Source organism: Gouania willdenowi, chromosome 8 (genome assembly GCF_900634775.1).
Source record: "Gouania willdenowi chromosome 8, fGouWil2.1, whole genome shotgun sequence".
NCBI lineage: Eukaryota > Metazoa > Chordata > Actinopteri > Blenniiformes > Gobiesocidae > Gouania > Gouania willdenowi.
The window spans coordinates 30,434,665-30,454,223 of NC_041051.1; the positions used below are offsets into that span (position 1 = coordinate 30,434,665).

General features: G+C 39.5%; 1 protein-coding gene across 2 annotated transcripts in view; it reads right to left on the reverse strand.

The window, feature by feature from the left end:
• The window catches only part of LOC114467801 (ras-associating and dilute domain-containing protein-like), a 33,355-nt gene that overhangs the window by 12,523 nt on the left and 1,273 nt on the right, over positions 1–19,559 (reverse strand). For both annotated transcript variants that reach the window (XM_028454246.1, XM_028454245.1), the window contains exons 2-10: positions 18,730–19,050; positions 17,253–17,488; positions 13,336–13,643; positions 9,920–10,582; positions 9,792–9,829; positions 8,184–8,353; positions 6,581–6,693; positions 3,211–3,430; positions 1,987–2,159 (exon numbers count right to left, since the gene is read on the reverse strand). In XM_028454246.1, coding sequence (XP_028310047.1) covers positions 1,987–2,159; positions 3,211–3,430; positions 6,581–6,693; positions 8,184–8,353; positions 9,792–9,829; positions 9,920–10,582; positions 13,336–13,643; positions 17,253–17,488; positions 18,730–19,050 — 2,242 coding nt within the window. The remainder of the gene's footprint in view (positions 1–1,986; positions 2,160–3,210; positions 3,431–6,580; positions 6,694–8,183; positions 8,354–9,791; positions 9,830–9,919; positions 10,583–13,335; positions 13,644–17,252; positions 17,489–18,729; positions 19,051–19,559) is intronic.

The window sequence follows — 19,559 nt, forward strand, 5'->3', positions numbered from 1 at the left end:
CAGAACCCGCTGGAGCAGGGGGGGCCAAGCTCATTTTAGTTCAGGGGCCAAATACGGACCAGTTTAATTTTAAGTGAGCCACAGATTTTATCTGGAAAAAAGAGCAAATTCAACATTAATGCTCCCTAGTTTGCATTTTCATGTATACTGTAAATGATATAAACATGATAGTATGTGAATGTATCAGTCGCTGCAGGATCTTTACTTAAAATTCCCTGATTTTGGGTATTTGGGGGAAAGAAAAGCTCAGAGGAGACCAAGCTTCAGCAGTTGAGCCCAAAGCTGTGGAACAAACTGCCAGCAGAGCTAAAGTCAGCATTCCAACGTGAACATTTTTCACTCTTTTTTCTCTACTGCGTACGATTGAGGAGATTTTTGATCATTGTTGTTGATGTAGTGTTTGTTGCTGATTTTAAATGTTTTTACTGATGCTTTTAAATGTTCTTATTGATTTTTAAGCTGTTAAACATTTTCTGTTGCACTTTTTGATCATGTAAAGCACATTGAGTTGCCTTGTGTATAAAATGTACAATACAAATAAATTAGCCTTCCCTTGCCTTCATTTCAGAGAGGCTTCATCTTCTTCGTCTCTTGTAAAAACGCACCTTTTTACTTTGGGGTTAAATTGCATTGATTTTATGTACACTGTTGTTTTGTATTTTGTTTTTTTTGTGTATGCACTTAGTATTAAAAGTGCTTTATAAATAAAATTGGATTGGATTTACAAAATGTTTCATGTTTTTCTTTTTATATCATTTTTACTTTCTCGAGCGGACCTAATTTGATTATCTAAAGGCTAGATTTGGCCCCCGGGCCTTGAGTTGGACACATGTACGCTGGAGTAACTTCCCCCAGCTTCTCGTCTCTTCTTGGGAGCCTGATTGAAAAAATAAAAAGTGGCAGTTTGTAACCCTGGCAGGCAGCGAGGTGGGGGAGGGCAGCTTCTACTTCTTCTGAGAGCAACATGTGATTCTTTCAGCAGCTGAAAGGCCCAAACTGTGAGTCCTGCAGGTGTCAGTGTGTTGTTTGTCTACATGTAGAGGACCTCACACAGAGACACGAGCACACGTCCTTCTGTCTTTACATCCACTGAAGGGTCATTAAAGACTATTAAGGACACTTTTTAAAGTTGGATTGAAATGAGCATTAAAGCTGCAGTTTGTAGAATCCTCTCTCCACTCCATTTTAAAACCAAAACTGAAGTTCCCTTACCGGTATATTTTGTGAATGCTCTTAGGGACTTTTTTCTTTTATGGTTTTCTGGGGCAATAAAAATTTCAATTAAGACTTAAACAGACACATGTTGAGCATCACTGACTTAATAACGGATTCTACATGGTGTCGCTAATAATGTAGTGGGCTGGTCTGGATGCAAAATGCCAGTGCTGAATGTTCCCTGTCTGACCCTGAACACTCACTAAGAGCAGCTCTCACTGTAACATCTGTAAATGAGTGTATAAAGTGGGAGAAAGTGATGACTACATCACTGAAACACTCAGATACTGTAAAACCTTTTTTACGCTTTTAGGTCATGACTCAGCATGTTCTAATGAGCTGAGCGAAAGCTCCACTTCTGTTTGAGGCTCCAAACTGTAAACAAAAAGCTGAATGGGTAACCAGGAGAGCGGTGTGCCCAAGGAGGATCAGGTGTTCACAGCAAACACTAACAACACTAAACAATCAACTGGTTTTCCTTCAGGCACTGTGAAGGACGCCGCGACACGTTTAAACTCTGAAATCAGCTGCAGGATCATTGCTCACTTTGTAGGGAGATGGCGTCCACTGGAGCTGCAGAAAGCATGATGTCATGGTGTTTTAATGTGTGGATAATAACCATAAATCAGTTGGTACAGCAGCGGGTAACTGAAGTGCACGCCTTTTGAACACAGAACACCCATAAACACGCCAAACTAAATCAGCCTCACAGACACTTCCTCACAACCACCACCTTCAGACAAACAGGAAGTGGGCTGTTTGACCTCTGACCTGCAGTAGGGTTTCTTTGGGCGTGGCCAGCAGATTGACGGCAGCTGAGAGCTTCTGGAAAAACTCTGAGGCCAAGTCGCTCAGACCAATGCTCTGGATCCAGTCCATCAGCAGGTCCAGGTTGGCTCGGATCTGCACGCCACGTGACCACTGATAGAAGCCCACCACGGACCCTGGAGGAGGAATTACAAAGAATTACAGACAAGGGCTCAACGTCTGTGCTCGAGTGGAAACACAACAAGTGTCACATCACTGAGTTCTTGTATTTATTAGTGCAGTAAAAGCTTCAGGGTAAAGTGAGACAAATGGAAGATGGAACAGAAGACGATCAGAAAAAGATTTTTGGACATTTTGTTAAAAAATTCTGGGATCGTCAATAATTAATACAATTTTAGATTTAAAACATTAAAGAGTTATTTTTCTCCCAATTAAAAATTGTCTTCAAAACCCTGACTTTGAAAACATTTACGATTAAAATAAGAATTTTTTTTTTGGGGGGGTTCAGACATAATATATCACTAATGATTTAAATCGAGTTATGATCTTACAAATTTCAGAATTTTTGTTTTATTTCCTGCCTTCCCCCCTTAAAACTATAAAATAATCCCCCCCTTAACCCCCACATAATTCTAAAATCTAGCAATGTAAGATAAATGAGAACTAAAGCTAAAATGTTGTCAGTTTTCTCCTTCTCAAATTTATTTAGAATTTTTTACATTTTCTTGGAAATTCTGAGATTTATTTCACTTTCTGTCCTTTTCTTTTAAACTCTGACTCTTTCACAGAAAATTAGACTTTTTTTCCACATACCAATTTCTAAATTAGAGGGTTGAGAATTACATTTAAACCATAAAAACCCTCTTTACTGGAATATACTGGAGCAAAGCTTTGCAGGAGTATTTTTCTGCATTTTATAACCTACCGGTAGTTATCTTTTCTAAAACACAAAGTAAATAAAAGTCTGGAGGAGCCACGTGTGTCCACAGATATGAACACAATGATCAAAGTCACTCTGCTTACTTTAGGGTTATTTGTGTTAATGCATACTTTAAAATATCTGATCATCATGAGAGCAAACATGGAAACTGTGCCGTTAGCCATCGTTTGACTTTTGTTTGAGCTGCAGCTTTAAAAAGCCTGGAGGATTAAATTGCTAGTGCTGCATTTAGCTGTGATTCATTAATAATGAGGAGGAGGAGTGTAGCTTCTTTTTCTTCTCTTTACCTCTCTCCATCAGGGCGTTGAACAGCGAGGCGTTGATGAAGAAGAACAGGTAGGCACACAGCTGCAGTGAGATGTCTGGATGAACGTGGAAGGCGGTGAGCAGCTTCAGAGCTTCCTTCAGCACTGACAGAACGTCCCCCAGCCCGTCGGGGACGCGCAGCAAACCGCTCTCCGTGAACGGGTTCCCGTCCAACAGACCGGACAGCGACGGATACATGCTCTGTGGAGGACGACGGGAACGTCTTTACATAAACGCATTAATTCATCTTTAAGTCAGAAACCATCCCTGACAAATCACACACACACCCATCCAATTAAATCACACGTGTCAAACTCAAGGTTTGGGGGCCAAATCCGGCCCTTTAGAGCATCTAATTCGGCCCGCGACAGCAAGCAAAAAAGACAGAGAAACCATGAATCCTTGTGTAAATTACCAACTATGCTAATTCAGTTGTAGAAATCTCCAACATAATACACAAATTCAATGAAACTCCACAATATTCACAGAGCTAATATTTCCCCCCATGCTTATATCACATGATGGCAGTCATTTTTAATCTCAAATTACTAAAATTTTCCAAAATCCTGCACATTTCTTCAAATTATTCCACATATCCTCAAATTACATAACAATGGGTCGAAAAATCAAATAACATGAAAGTGAAGATCCTGCAGGGACTGATATTTGTCACTTATTGCTTTGATATAATCAGTGCCATACATATTTTATAATTCATTTATACATGAAAGTCCAAACTAGAGCACAATAATGATTAAATTACTCATTGTCCTGGCAAAAATCAGATCGCGTGATTGAGTTGCTGGAACTGCATGAGTCGCGTCGCATTAAAGGAGGTCGCTCGGCTTTGCATCATTTACATCTATTTTGATTGTAATCTTGTCGCTGAAGTCGCTTTCGCTGTGAAATACCTTCCTGTATTTCTCATCCACTACTGATGCCAGTGTGAGCCCAAAAACTCAGCCAAAGTCACTTCCCAACACATTTTGGGTGTTTTTACGGACTGAAAGTTCTTCCAAAACTACAATGGCGGAAGTTGATTTTGTGGCTTTCCACGGAAACACCTGAATCGTCAGATATCAACGTCTCACGGATCGACATCACATCACGGGGAACAACTCAAACAAAGCAAAACAGAAATGGTGAGCTGTGATTTGCTCTCTTTCCTGTTGAATTTTTCTCCGGTATTCCCAATCCCACAATGCAAAGCACGAAACCTTTTGGAAGTTCAGGTCACATGACCATTTTTCATTGCCACTCGCCACATTGTGACATTTGTTACAGTAAATTCTCCCGTTCTTCAGAAGAAATACCTTTGATTCCTCAATCTGAGGCCTACACTACGTCTTTATTTCCATTTACTAATGGTTTTAATCAGGGTTATGATCTTTTTCTTTAAACATTTTCTAGGATTATTTGAATACAATTAAAATGTATTGACTCATTTACCAATTAAAAATTCAATTTATTGATCGACAAAGGCCTACACTACGACTATAACTAGAGTTTGTCGGCACCAGCTTTAAAGGAAACAGGAAAACTAGTCTCTAAACTACACATAAAGTATCTGACAAAGGAACAAGTACATTTGAAATGTTTTATCACTATGGAATGCTTTGTTCTGCTTTAAATATTGGTTAAAGGGAGAAAAAATGTCAGATTAAAAGAGCGTCGGAGCTGAATCCCTCAAGTTCCTCCTCAAATTTCAAAGTAAAATCTTGGCTATGTTCTTTCTCAGCTTTCCTTTACATAACGATGCTTCATTTGCAGCTGAAACTTGGTTTCTCAGGCAGCACAGATAAGCACGAATGAATTCCTGACGAGTCACCTCATGGTTGGCTCTTATCGCCTCAGTCCCACACAGCTCTGCCTTTGTTCCGCTGAGCATGACATCAACAGCAGGCTGCCAGTGAGATAATGACCTCAGACCTTAGAGTGAATGAGGCCGTAAAGGTTGTGGTGAGCAGCGGGTCAGCAGAGCGTTTCCTTTGATCAGGTTTAGTCTCACTTTATTGGTCAAATAATATAAATGTGACGCAGCGAGTAGAAGGTTTGAGTCATTTAACACAGGACAATAGCAGGGAGCTCCACCTTTTCCTTTATCGAGCCTTTACTGATGACAGTTCGTCTTCCTCTGCAGGAAACAAGCTGCTGCTCATCAGTGTGAAACCCTCCCTTTCCTTTCCGTCACGCTGAAAATACTCAAAAAGAAAGAACGACGAACACAAACAGGCCTTTGTGGAGAAAAAGACCAAAGATAGCAGACAAAAAGTGCCCGACAAAATGAAATCGCAGTCTGAGATTGAGGATTTACGAGACTGAGGGAAAAAAAGGGTGGAAACAGGTTTTCTCGTGCAATAAACAACCGAGCAGACGGTTCCTGCTTCCTTCCTCAGTCTGTGCAGGCGGGGAAAGTTTAGTCGCTCCATGACGAACTGGTTTTAACTTTGCTGATGTCTGCGTCACCCTGGTTGGTTAAGTTTAGTATTAACATATTTTAAAAAGAGGGGTGAAGAAAATCCCAGCTCTACTTCATTAATTAATTAACTATCAGATTCACACTGTCAACAAAAGATGAATTTTGCAAATACATTTATTTTTTTATCATTTTGTTGCATTTGTGTCGAAACAGTAAAATTTAACAACAACATGTTGGATGAAACCTGAGACATGTGAAACAGCGAGTCGTCTCTAATAGTGAAAATCATCAGAAAGTTAATACACAGAAAACTTGAAAATGTTTAAAGCTACTGGAAACGATAAGTTTCATGTCCCTTATGGGCTGAGATATTTTTATACACAAAAAATTTAATATTCAAAATCCAGATTCACTGCACGCAATTGAATTTCACAACGCGGAGACAGATTTCTGGTCTGCGAGGTTGATCAATCTATCACTGATTTATGAAACTCCTGTTTTCGTCTACGGCCATTATGTATCACTTACTTGTGCTTATATATCAGTGCTCTATACACCTCTGTATATTATATTAATTGATCTATGAGGTCAACATTATGTGTTTATCTAACATGAAACATATTGTCTAAAGCAGCTTTAATTGAAAAGGCAAAAGACTGGTATAAACTCATAGCCCAGTTACGCAATGTTGCAACCGTGAGATACGGGGCTGGTGTTTTGTTTATGCTGCGCTCAGTGGAAAAGACACGTGCTGCGCTATCTTACAGGCCTTTCCTAGCAGAGAGTTAGTGTTTCCATCCTGTATCTGAAACGGTTTCAATGAAAACAGTCCAGTGTTTTGTTTGCTCACCCCACCTTTTTCCTGCTCCGCTCCCGTTTCACTGCTGGAAATCATCAGAGCTGTCGTTGTTTTTGAGGAGAAGCAGGCTCACCTTAGTCAGATAGTACACGCACTGCTGGAAGGAGTACATGATGACCTCCTCCAGCACCGTCATGGCCTCCTCACAGGAAGAACGAGTGGCTGACATCTCAGAGTCCAGCAGCTCTGCAAGAAAACACACACCGTTTATCTCCATTTATAAGCAACAATGAGTGTGTGAGCAGGGTTGGGGTCAATTATAATTGTAATTGTGTAATTGTCATGGAAATTTTATAGAAAACTAAAATTAAAATATTTTTCATATTAAGTTTTCCCACTGTCACTTTTCTAGAGTATCATTTTTAAATTCCAGTATTTTCATTGATTAGGAAGCATAACAAGGTAACCAAGAGATGAGAAACTAATTAGATGATAGATAATATGTTTTTAGTCTATTTTACAGCGGATTTAAGACATGGGTCAAAACCGACTCATTTTCAATAGAGATGCTAACAGAAAGCTAACACAAGGGTAAGATTAAGGTTTATGGGGTTATTTAGTGAAGGCTCTGTAATTGTGATTGATTGAATTTAAACTATAGTAATTGAGATTGTAATTGGCTTTCAGGCGACTTGTAATTAAATTGTATTTATTTTTTATTCTTTATTTTTCTGTATTTTTGTTTGAACAAATACACAAGGTTTACATAAAATGGCATACAACACAATTTGACAGATAAAACAATGAAGTAAATAGATGCCTGTGGTCTTTCCGTCTTTAAGTCCTCTTTCTTAAACCAAAAATAAAAATAATTAAATTCAATAAAATAAACCTGGGAATGTACATTCATATACAATTCTTTCCTTATCATACTAAAAGAACAAGGAGAGTCAGCTGAAGGGGGTGGGTGCGCATGGGGCAAGATTAAACAAAATCTAAAATAATAAATGTGATCCATTTGCTCCAAATTAGATAAAACCTGTCCTTTTGGATCCTCATAATATAAGTCAACCTTTCCAATCATCTACTGTGGGTGGTTGTGGGTTTAATTGTAATTAGTGAGGATGCTGGAGGCTTTTTATTTCTACTTTTTCAACACATTTCTACCTTATTGCTAATGTTAAGACATTGCTAGGTTATTGCCATTGCTAGACGAATGCTAATGCTAGTTTATGGCTATTGATAGGCCAATGTTAATTTTAGGTAATTGCTATTGCGAGGTTAATGCTAGGTTTATGCTACTACTAGGTTATACTATTGCTAGGCTAATACTAACCTTAAGCTAATGGAATGCTAATGTGAATGCGATGTTAAGCTAATGCTATGCTAATACTAACCTTAGGCTAATGTGAATTCAACGTTAAGCTAATGCTATGCTAATACTTCCCCTTCCTAGTGTCCAATGACAGCTGGAAACAGGCACCATCAGACCGTAAAAAGGGGTAAGCGGGTCAAAAAATGGATGGATGGATCTTCTGAATTCCCTCATGCAGCGTACTGCAACGTGGGCCAACACCTGCATCCATACTTGCATTTTCTTCAGGAAATGCAAATATTCTAGTTTTAATTGCAATTGGAATAAATGCCCGTCATTGAAATCATAATTGAGTTGTAATTGAACATGGATAATTGAAGACGTAATTGACCCCAACCCTGTGTGTAAGCGTTCAGTTCACCTCCGTCCTGCCGGTCCTGCCTGCAGGGCAGCAGCTGAGGGACTTGGTGCTGGATGAAGTGCAGCAGTTCTATAGAGTTTGCCATCCACAGCACCAGCGGCTGCAAGCCGGACATCAGCTCATCTGTGCTGAGCAGCTGAAGGCTGTCGGGCTTCCTGTCCTCACCACCGCTGAGGTCACAAGCAGAGAAATAAACAGAGGAAACCGTATTAAAGGAAATCAACATGACAGTACTTCCTGTTGTTGACCTAAGGTGAGATCAGCTGACACTCCCTGAGCTTTAATAACAACAGACGCCATATTTCTACCTGTGAACGGTGTGATGACGTGCAGAATGAATAAGAGCTTGTACAGTATCAGTCAAACTGGTGACCATTATATCTGGTGATGATGAGTCATGTATACACTCATCTGAACCTTTGCTTGTTTTGGTCACGATCCAATAAAAACACACTTCAGACGACAGCGAAGAGTTGATTAAACGAGGGGCCACAATGGAACTACATCAGGTGAACATGTGCGTGTAGACAATACGAACGCACACCACGCCCTCATCAGATTAGTGACCAATCACAGAAATGCTCACAAAAATAAAATCACAGCAAAATAATAGATTTTTGGTCTTACAGAGTCTGAGAGTCTCCGAAAATATCAGAAATGTCGGAACGAAATGTGCTTCCTTCAGTTTTATGGATCAAATGATCACATGTTGATATTCTACTTGGTCACTTTTTCACTTAAAATGTTTTCAGAACTTTCAAAGGTGGAGAATCAACATTATTTAACCTCAGTGTGATTCAGGTGTTTGGCATTGTAGGTTCCAAATTCATGTTGGGAAACTTGGAAGTATACTTCAGTGGGAACGGTCATCATCCTAATCATACTAGTATATAGTAGACAGTACACGCTCATTGAGTTTGTAGTGTATAGTAAATTAGTGTGACATTTCCAACACAACCTTGGTCTGTCCTAGGGCTGGGCGATATTGACCAAAATCCATATCTCAATATTTTTTCTAAAAATGGCAATAAATGATATAAATCTCCATAATTTAATTTCAAATGAAGTCTCATCAGAAAGACTATTTTGGGTTTAGTTTGCTGATGCAAAATGCCACACAGACACATTTATTAACAAACAGCTGCACAATATGTGTCACTTTTGGCTTTCTCCTCTAATGGACAGTATGTGTGAGTGAGTTCTGTAGTGTGGCTTGTTTAGGGGAAGGTCTGGGTTAGGATGCACTCAGAAATGAATCTAACTGAGCTTTACATGTTGTTCTGAGAAGTAAAAGCAGCGACTCCTAAAACGAGTATTTTTGATACATAATAAGCTATAAATGTATATATAAATATATCAATATGTGCGATATTGTAATGTTCTATATCACCAAAATAGAAAACTCGATGTACTATCTTGAATCTCGACATATCGCCCAGCCCTAGTCTATCCTGCTGTTAACAGTCGACTCTGATTAAAGTGAATCTTATTCCTCTTTATAAATCCTGACAAAAAGAACCTTCTTTGTTTGATTCCATTGTGTCTCTGATTGTGATTCGGCTGCAGCTGCTCATTGTCGTGTTTTTCTGGGACATGTTTTACACTCACGTTTCCGGCTGGATCGCTGCGAGCTCCTTTGTTTTCTCCTGAAAAGGGAGATCAGTTCAGTGACAAAGTCCAGAGAAAGTGTGCGTGATGATCAGTGACACACTGGCTTTGCTGAGTTTGGACCTCACCCACATAACCAGCTGGATCTGGCTGGCGATGCGCAGCAGCAGTCGCCTCAAGTGCCTCAGTTGGAAGGCGTGCGCCGAGTGGCGGACGCAGAGGATCAGCAGGAACGCCGGCGTCAGCTTGGGTTGGCTCCCGTTGGGATCGGCCGAGTCCAGGATCTGCTGCAGGACTCTGGGCTCTTGTTCCAGCTCATAGCTGAGCGACGCTTCGGTTCCTTCCGGGTCCCTCCAACAAGGAGGCAACGGCATCCTGTCGGGCTTTGTTACAGGGATGGAGGGGGCACACGAGGAGCAGGATGACTGCGAGTCTGAGTTGGGACACAGTTTGGACATCCACGGAGGCGCGTGGAGCGCCGCTGAAGCTCCGGTGGGATCCTTAAACATAAACAGATAGTGTTTCCCCAAACCGACCAAATCCCCCGGATTCAGTTCCACTTCCTGTTTGAGGGGGAAGCCGTTCCTGGTAACTGGAGCTCCGTGAAGAGGCTTCAGCACCATCTGAGTCTTTCCAGAGTCCAGGCGTCGCACGCAGCAGTGCTGAGGCCGCACATCCGGGGCGGAGAGGAGGATGTCCACCTTCAAGCGCTCCTCGTCCTCTCCGTTACAGTGCTCTCTGCAGCAGCCGAAGATGGTGGTGGTCCCACTCATCAGGTAGATGACAAAGTCCTGCAAGGAGACCAAACCAAGGACGGAGCATTTAGAGCAGGGATGGGGAACTCTATCACAGCAGGGGGCCACAAAAATGTGATTCTCTGATCCAAGCGCCACAATATCAACATCAATGTCAGAGCATTAATATAGGAAATAAGAAAAGTTTTTTTTAAAATTAATTTTGTCTATATAGCTAGCTTTTTGTGTGTATGTGTTTAGTATATTTCTTCTGTCATTTTGTGTAATTTTTGTTGGCATTTTGTGTCTTGGAAATAATTTTGTATTTTTTGTTTTGTAGTTATTTTTAGTGTTTAATGAATCATTTTTTGTAGTTTGCTGTCGTTTTACGCATTACATTGGGCTTCATATAACTTCATGAATTACAATTTTGTTTTGGGGGGTGCACAAAATTAGACTGAAGGCCGCATGTGGCCCCCGGGCCGCAAGTTGCCTATGTCTTATTTAGAGTCATAAACAGGTGTGTTTCACAAATGGCCCGCACGCTCTAAAATAAAAATTTTCTATCAATTGTTCCGTAATTATTTAATAAATACACTGTATATTTTAGTTTGATCGGATGAATACTTTCTGAGACAATTTAGTGAGGGGGTGTGTGTTGATTTCCGTGCTACCTTATTTTTCTTCCATTTTCAGATTCCAAAATCTCAGGAACTACATCACATAAGAAACTGAAATGTGGTGTAATAATACAGCTCCACCTACTCCCTCCTAATGTAGAAAAATATCTGCTATACATCCGAGTTGATGGACATGATTGCCAGCCCATCAAAATTAAAAAAAAGTTGTTAAGGATTTGGGTCTGGAACATATTTGGGCCTTCAATAAACAACTTAGCATATGCCTCAGCTCCCTGTAATTTGATCAGCTTTGAGCTATGAACATACTGTTCACATCAATAATGATTAGTTTTTTTACTATTTTCATTGGCCCATAAAGGCATGTGGGAATGTAAGAAAAAAATCTGATCTCTGTTTTAATTCATAGTATCAATGTTACCATACTTTTTCTTTGGCTATAAAACATTTTTTCTACGAGACAATTCTTCTTTTTTTATCATTAAGTGAGCTACTGCTACCTTTAAATTCCATGATTTTCAACATCCCAAATGTGCCCCAAATGAAATTCTCACCCAAATATTCTTCTTCAAAACTCTGAAAATAACAAACGGTGTAATCACATATTTTAGAACAGTAATAATAAAGTTCTTTGAGTGCAAATAATTATTTTTCATGCTCAATGTCACGCCCCCCCAGTTTATGAACCACCGTTGTGATTCTGGAAAACCTAACTGCTCCCCAGGCGCTGCAAATTGGCTACCCACTGCTCCTCAGGGATGGGTTAAATGCAGAGGACAAATTCCATTAATGTAATAACATTACATGGCCAATTAAAGGCGAAAGCCCCGATTTAATCTTTAATCTTAAATGTAAGATTTCCTTCTGTTTCTCAGGCTTTGAAGAAGCTGTAGCAGCAAAAAGCCTGATTCAGGAAAAAACAAACCTCCCCAACGTCTCTGCAGCAAACCTAAATCTTAGCTTTCACTTCCTGTTTGGTGACCACAGTCGCCTGGCAGTGGCTACGTTAGAGCCGTGCACAGTCCTGCAGTGTCAGCGATCTCCACCCGTGAGGAAAAAACTGTTCCTGTTTGTGGGAACGAGTAAAGCGGAAACCTGGACTTAAGCGGGATGTGGATTCTAAGAAAAAAAAGGCACATCCTTCTCTGATTGAATCAGGAGTTATCACCTCGTCCACTTCTAGTCACATGACCACAGAGCCTTTAAATGTGTCTGTTTACGCCCTTCTCACACCCAGTTAGTCTTTGAGCTTCTTAGTGGAACGTCACATTTAGAAACAATTACAGAGACTGTTATTCAAACACCTTTAAGCTGAACTGTTTACACACCTCTAAGAAAATAAAGTCTTATCTAATTCACACATCTCTCCTTTCATCCTCTGAGTGGATCCAAAGCTAGTTCACGATAAAAGAAGATACAGACCATCTTTACGTCTAGAAGTGAGTTGTAGAATTAACTAGATTGGTGTTTTTTTTATTTTGAAAGCCTTTTTTCTTCTTTAGTTGAGTATTAATCACATAACTGCCTAACAGATTGAAGGTCATTTATTCTTTCTCTGCACCTGACACTGCTGTTAGTTGTTATGCTGCAAAGAAGTGGAAGAAAATGCAGCAGAACTGAAGTCAGCATCACATGGGAACATTTTTAAATCCAAGTTAAAGGAGGGAGATTTTTACTCATAATGTTGATTTAATGTTTTTACTGCGGATGTTAATGTTTTTACTGATTTGAATGTTTTTGCTGCCGATTTTAATGTTTTTAATAGAAAACATTTAAAATCAGCAGTAAAAAATGTAAAGCAATTTAAACAAATGCATAAAATGTATCTTCTCAAAGCATAAAAGTTAAAGGGACAAAAAATATCAATAGTGTGTACATACTTATTTATGTGTATGTTTGGACAGATGAATGTATAGTGGAATACATGAAATGTATAATTATATATATATATATATATATATATATATATATATATCAATGAATGATGTATCCTTTTATAGTATAAATAGTATATTATAAGATGATTGTATAGAAATAAAGTTGAGTACTAGATATTACAACGGGTAGGATCATATAAGTTTATACTTCCTCCTACTCTAAATACACTGATGTTGTGTTCATGTTCAAAATGAAAAAAATAAATAAAAATCAAATGGAAAGAGCAGTCCTCACCTGTCTGTGGCTGTATCCCTGCAGCAACAGGAAGTAGGGGAAGTCGAAGGGTGGGTGGATGGAGTACTGCGTGCTGTTGTCATCGCTGCTCTCCGTCTCCTCCTTCTCCCGCTCCTCCTTGTCCGCTTCGGCCGCCGGGTCCTCCCTGAGCACGTTCCGCCTCGCCTCCGCCCCCATGGCCGACAAATCCATGTCGCTCAGGCTCCGCCACAGGCCAAGGCCGTCAGCATCTTCACCGCTGCCGTCCACGAACAGCGAGGTGACCCTGGAGCGGCTTTTCTGCAGCTTACGGGCCTGAGCGTTGATACCTGGACACACAACGGGACGGGGTAGCAAACGAGCAGTCAGAAAGAAAAGACATTTTCAATGGGGACACATTTGGGAAAAAAAATGTCCGGACCTTGCCTGATACTTTTTAACTTATTGTTTTGTAATGCAGGTTCGATTGATGATTTTCATCACTTTATCATCAACCGTATCCATGGCAACTCGAGAAAAGCTTTGAGATGTCATTTTTTAAAAAGGCAATGATGGATATTAGGTATAAGAACAGGAACCATTGAGTTGTACTTCCATGTATGATGGTTGTGACCAACTTTCATGTTTTCCACTCCGTTACCTTATAATTGCGTAGCTGCCTGGTAATTAATAACAATTATGATTTAATCATGATTGTAATCATAATTGAAACAGATATGTTGCTGTTATTGTAATGAAATTGTAATTGAGAGAATGAAAATTCTATAAAAACTGTCTTACAATTTAATCAAATGCAAAACCGTGGAACCATGGCTCATAGTCAACAATTATTATTAAATAATAAATATGATATGAAACACATTAATAAATGTGTTAGAAATCAACTTTCCCCACTCCCTTTCAGTTCCCTTGAGGATAATTTTACAATTTAAAAAAAAAAAAAAAAAAAATAATTCTAGGTATACTGACACACACCAAAAATATTAATGCCAATATTTTCATTGATTAGGAAGCATAACAATGTAACTAAGAGATGAAAAACTAATTAGATTATAGTTAAAGCTGATTTAAGACATGGGTCAAAACTGACCCGTTATCAACAGAGATGCTAACAGAAAGCTAACACAAGAGATGGTTAAGTTTTATTTCAGGCTCAGTAATTGTGATTAATTGAATTTGAACTTTAGTAATTGAAAACAAAATTGTAATTGACATTCAGGGGGAAAAAAAACAATTGTAATTCTAACTGTATTTGGAAAAAATGCTGGTCACTGTAGTCTTAATTGAGCTGCAATTGAGCATGGATAAATGAAAACATAATTGTAATTTTAAAATGTAATTGACCCCAACCCTGACACACACACACACACACACACACACACACACACATTGAGTCCTGTTGGGAGCCGTTAAACACACAGGAATGTCCAGCAGGTCCAGCTTCACACTCGGCGTCTCTTATCAGCTGTGGAAGTGGGCGTTTCCCACATCGTTGAGTGACGCAGGGACAGACCGGAGCCCAATAAACCCACAGCTTTTATTATCATTACTCACAGTAGATTCAGACAAACATTTCCTGAATACATCACTTCTGTAAAACTCGTTATTTGAGGTGCAACGTGTGAAACTGACGAGCAGATCTTTTTAAAGCTGCTGAAAAAAAACAGTCTCGGCCTCAAAAATCAGAAAATTATATAACGTTTCCTCAAAAAAAGAAAAAAGAAAAAGGTGTAAATTTTGCAGCTCCAAATTTTTTTCTTTCCCCACTGTAAACAATTCTTTTGTCTGAAAAGTTTCCCTGCATTGTGGGATGTGGAGTCATGTAGACGGGGTGCATTTAAGTGTTTTTACTTCATTCTTACTGTGATTTATTGTGTTTACACCTAAAAACTTCTGCCAAATTGACTTCCACAAACATTTCTGTTGTTTTTCACAGGTTTAAAGCTTCACCAAAACAATGGACAACGTTTATTTTGGGTTTCATGTGGAAAGATACTAATCCTTTAAATGTCTGAAGTGAGGTGATAGCCAATCACTGTCCTCCTTGTTTGGATAAGAAACATAAGAAATCCCAGTAAAAATGAGGGAAAAACACTTCAAAACATCAGTCTACAGGATTCCACATTTTTATAATACAATGTATGAAACTTTTTCAGTAGATGTCAGAAAAATGAGTGTTGGAAAACAAAGTTTCACGCAGCAATTTTCAACCTTTTTACTATTTTTCAAGCAAAACAATCTTTTATTTATTGATTTATGATGATGCCTAGATTATTTCTTTATATAATAGAAAATTGTTGCTTATAGCATGTGTCAAACTCAAGGCCCGGGGGCCAAATCTGGTCCTTTAGAGCATCAAATAATAAACTAATTTGGTTGTATATATCTCATCCCAATATCTAATTTTCCAGTTTTTATATGACGACAGCAGTCATTTTTAATCTTAAATTGTTGAAAGAACTCTACATTTATTCCAAGAAATTTTCCCAAATTCACAAAATCTGGCAACATACTTCACCATTTCAATATAATTTTTGGAAGTGCAAACCAGGGCACATAAATGTTTAATTCGCTCTTTTTCCACCTAAAATTTATGGCCCACTGAAGCTAATCTTGGCCCGTGTTTTAGTCCCTGAACTAAGAGTTTGGTTTATAGTTTTAAAAGATGCTGTATAAATATTAAGCTTCCATTGTCATGCAGCGCTGCAGAATGTAGTGAGATGAGAAACAACTCACTGCTGCAGCGACGCTACAAACATGCAGGACAGCTGCCAGGTTTGAGTGTTTTAAGTAACGGATAAGGAGCTGAGGAACAGTAATGTCAACACAAACGGGTTCTGGGTTTATTTAATCCTCACCTGAAGATATGTTTTAAAAAGTACAGAAGGTATTTATTTATACAGTAGCGTTTACTGATTAAAATTAGGTCAAATAAAGAACAATTGAGTTGAAACAGGAATCTGGTTACAGAGTTTCCTTTTGCACTGTTTTATTTAAATTGAGGGATTACATTGAAAAGCCTAATCCAGTGAGTAAACAGGCCGTAAAGAGGAGGAAGGTGTCTTGCAGCCGTGCGTAGATAATGGCCACAACAAACCTGAGCCAACGTCAACACACGGTGAGGCCGGAGAGCACAGGACGTGAGTCTGACACAAAGAACAACAGTCAGAGGGGCCTGCTGCTGTCTCAGGGACCCGATGGGCCCTGGAACTAAAACAAAGATAAGATCCTCCTCTATCTCTCTGCACTGCTTTAGTTTCCTCCTGACCTCCTTCACACGCCCACCAGCCTCTCATTGGTTTTCTTAAAGACAAAGGTGTGGAATCATTTGCAGTATGAACTAAGGGTTGAGGGCTTACACATACGTAGTTAACAATTATTAAAATAATGTTTCATATCATATATTCATAACACCAAAAATATTAATACCAACGTTTTCATTGATTAGGAAGCATAACAAGGAAATCATGATATTTTTAGTGTATTTTATCCAAACATGGGTCGTAATGTGCATTTCTGTTGTTTTGATCATTTTTGTTGTTAGATTGTGGTTTTACAGACATTTTGTGTATATTTTTGTCATTTCGTAGATTATTTCTCTTATTCCATGTGTGTTTGTTGTTTTATGAAATAATCTTATGTATTTGTATGGCTTTGTTGCCAGATTGTGTTTTTGGAGTAGTTTTGAAGTTTTTTTATTGTTTTTTTTAAATTTTTGCTGTTATTTTGTTTATTATCTGACTGTCATTTTGTGTATTTCTGTTTGATTGATTTTGTTGTCAGATTGCGGTTTTAGAGTAATTTTGTTCTTTTTTTAAATATTTTTTCGGTCGTTTTGTGTTTTTGGATTAATTTTGTGCATTTCTAGTGTTAAGTGTTTTTATTGTTCGATAGTGGTTTTAGAGTCACAGTTTATCTACAGTGCTCACTGTCCTCACCTGCGGTGATGGTGTCCCTGTCCTTCAGGCTCTGCTCCTCCACGCTGGCTCTCAGCTGGATCTCAAACCTTCTGGAAAAACCCTCCTTGGGTTTCCATAGCGACTGCAACACGAGGGGCCTCTCGCACTCTCCCACCACCCGGAAACACTCCCTCTTCCACTGGTTGTCACTGCCCGTCTGGCCGATGACATCGCACAGGACGTAGTTTTTGGCATCTTCTTTCTCCAGACAGTACCTGATGAACAGCATGTGGGACGATTAAGCAACGACTAAGAACTGAACCCCTGAAATAGTTGTGATTTGAATGAAAAACAAGTCAACGTGTCGTTCCGTGAGGATTTACCAGGGCAGAGAATCAAAACAGATAAAAACTTTGGGGGGCAGGGCTTATAGAGCTTGATGTGATGATAATTTGAGTGTTTAAGGTCGACTGCTGAGCGTCAAAATATTTAAACAAATAGTTGTTTGGAGGGTTCTCACGTAAGAAAAGTGACCAACAAGTCAAACCAGCAAGCGGAACCAGTTTGATGTGCTTTATGCACACTCGGGATTCTCACCAGGAAATTTTCACAGTGTAGGGGCGGCACGAGCGTGAGTGTTGTAGGGGGAGAGATCGTGAAAACACATGGGATAAATAGCTTGTAAACCTAAGAGAAACATTATCTAAGGTGAATAGAACAGATAAAATCCATCTGCAGTGTTTATGTGAAGTTGTGTGTTTGCTCTGATCAGCTGGACTTGGCTGCAGCTGCGGACACGCCCCCACGCTGGTTAAAACACACAATAGGGGGCCAAATCACAACGTCGGGGGGCTCCTGCGCTCAACAGCGCTGGCGTGAACCCTGACACTGGTTGTTTTTTGCAGAAAAAAGGAAAATATTTCCATGCGTTTGCATCTTTTCAATGATGTGCACGGCCTGTGCTCTCTTCCACATCTTCCTAATCAGATCCACTGACGCAGCTTTGGGTTAAAACTAGGGCTGGGCGATATGGACCAAAACACATATCTTGATATTTTTTTCTCAAAATGGCGATATACGATATAAATCTCGATATTTTTACCTCAATAAAGTCTGACCAGGAAGACAATTCTGGATTAAATTTGCTGATGGAAAATGCCACACAGGCACATTTATGAACCAACAGCTGATCAATATGTTCCACTTTAGTCTGTTTTTCCTCTAAGGGACAGCACATGTGAGTGAGTTCTGTAGTGTGGCTTGTTTAGATGAAGTCCTGGGTTAGGACACACTCAGTGATCATCTAACTGAGCTGTTCATGCTGTTCTAAGAAGTAGTAAAAGCTGCGACTCCTAAAACATTTGTATTGTGTGATTGTATAAATAAAAACAAGTTAAAAACTGTAGATAAGCGATATTGTCATTTTCTATATCGCCAAAATAGAAAACTCGATATATCTTGAATCACGACATATTGCCCAGTCCTAGTTGAAACCAGAACACTAGCACTCACTCACCTCTCCAGCGCCTCCTTCACCAGCTCTTTGGCGCTGGACTGCGTGGTGGCCAGAACGCTTTTGTAGTGCGTCCCCTGACAGATGTCGTTGCCAAAGATCTTGAGGATCCCGGGGACGGAGCGCTGGATGGACAGCTCGGCCGGGTCGTCTGCGACGGACGGACCGGCCGTCTGACCGCGCCGCTTGCCGTCCCGCAGGTCTGGACTCTGGCTGAAGACGGTGGAGAAGCGGTTGTTGTTGTGGCGGCGGATCTTGCTTTTGGCCGGCTGTCGGACGCACACGCTCTCAGAGGAGCGGACGGTGCTGTCCGAGGTGTTGGACCTGATTGAAGGTATTCCAAAAGTCACACATTAGGGCTGCACGATTATGGCCAAAATGATCATTACAATTATTTTTTATCAATATTTTAATTAGTGGTGTCCCGATCCGATATCGGATATCGGTTCGATATTAGCCTGAAAACGAACATCGGATTCTACAATTTTTTTCTTCTTTGCCAAATACATTTTTTTAAATTTAAATGTAGAATATTGTAGATATGTTGAAGATTAAAATGTATGTAACCAATTGGTTAATAATAAATGGGTCAGTTTTTCTCATACCTACTAATGTTCTCTGAGTAACATCACTTGATCAAGTCTTTTCTAACATTCCACACTACAAAATAAGTAATTATTATTTTTTTTTTGTTAAAGAGGTAACTAAAGACAATCAGGAACAGATCTATTCCTTATACATCTGTAACAAAAGACAGTCAGGAAGAGATCTATTCTTGATACATCTGTAACAAAAGACAGTCAGGAACAGATCTATTCTTGATACATCTGTAA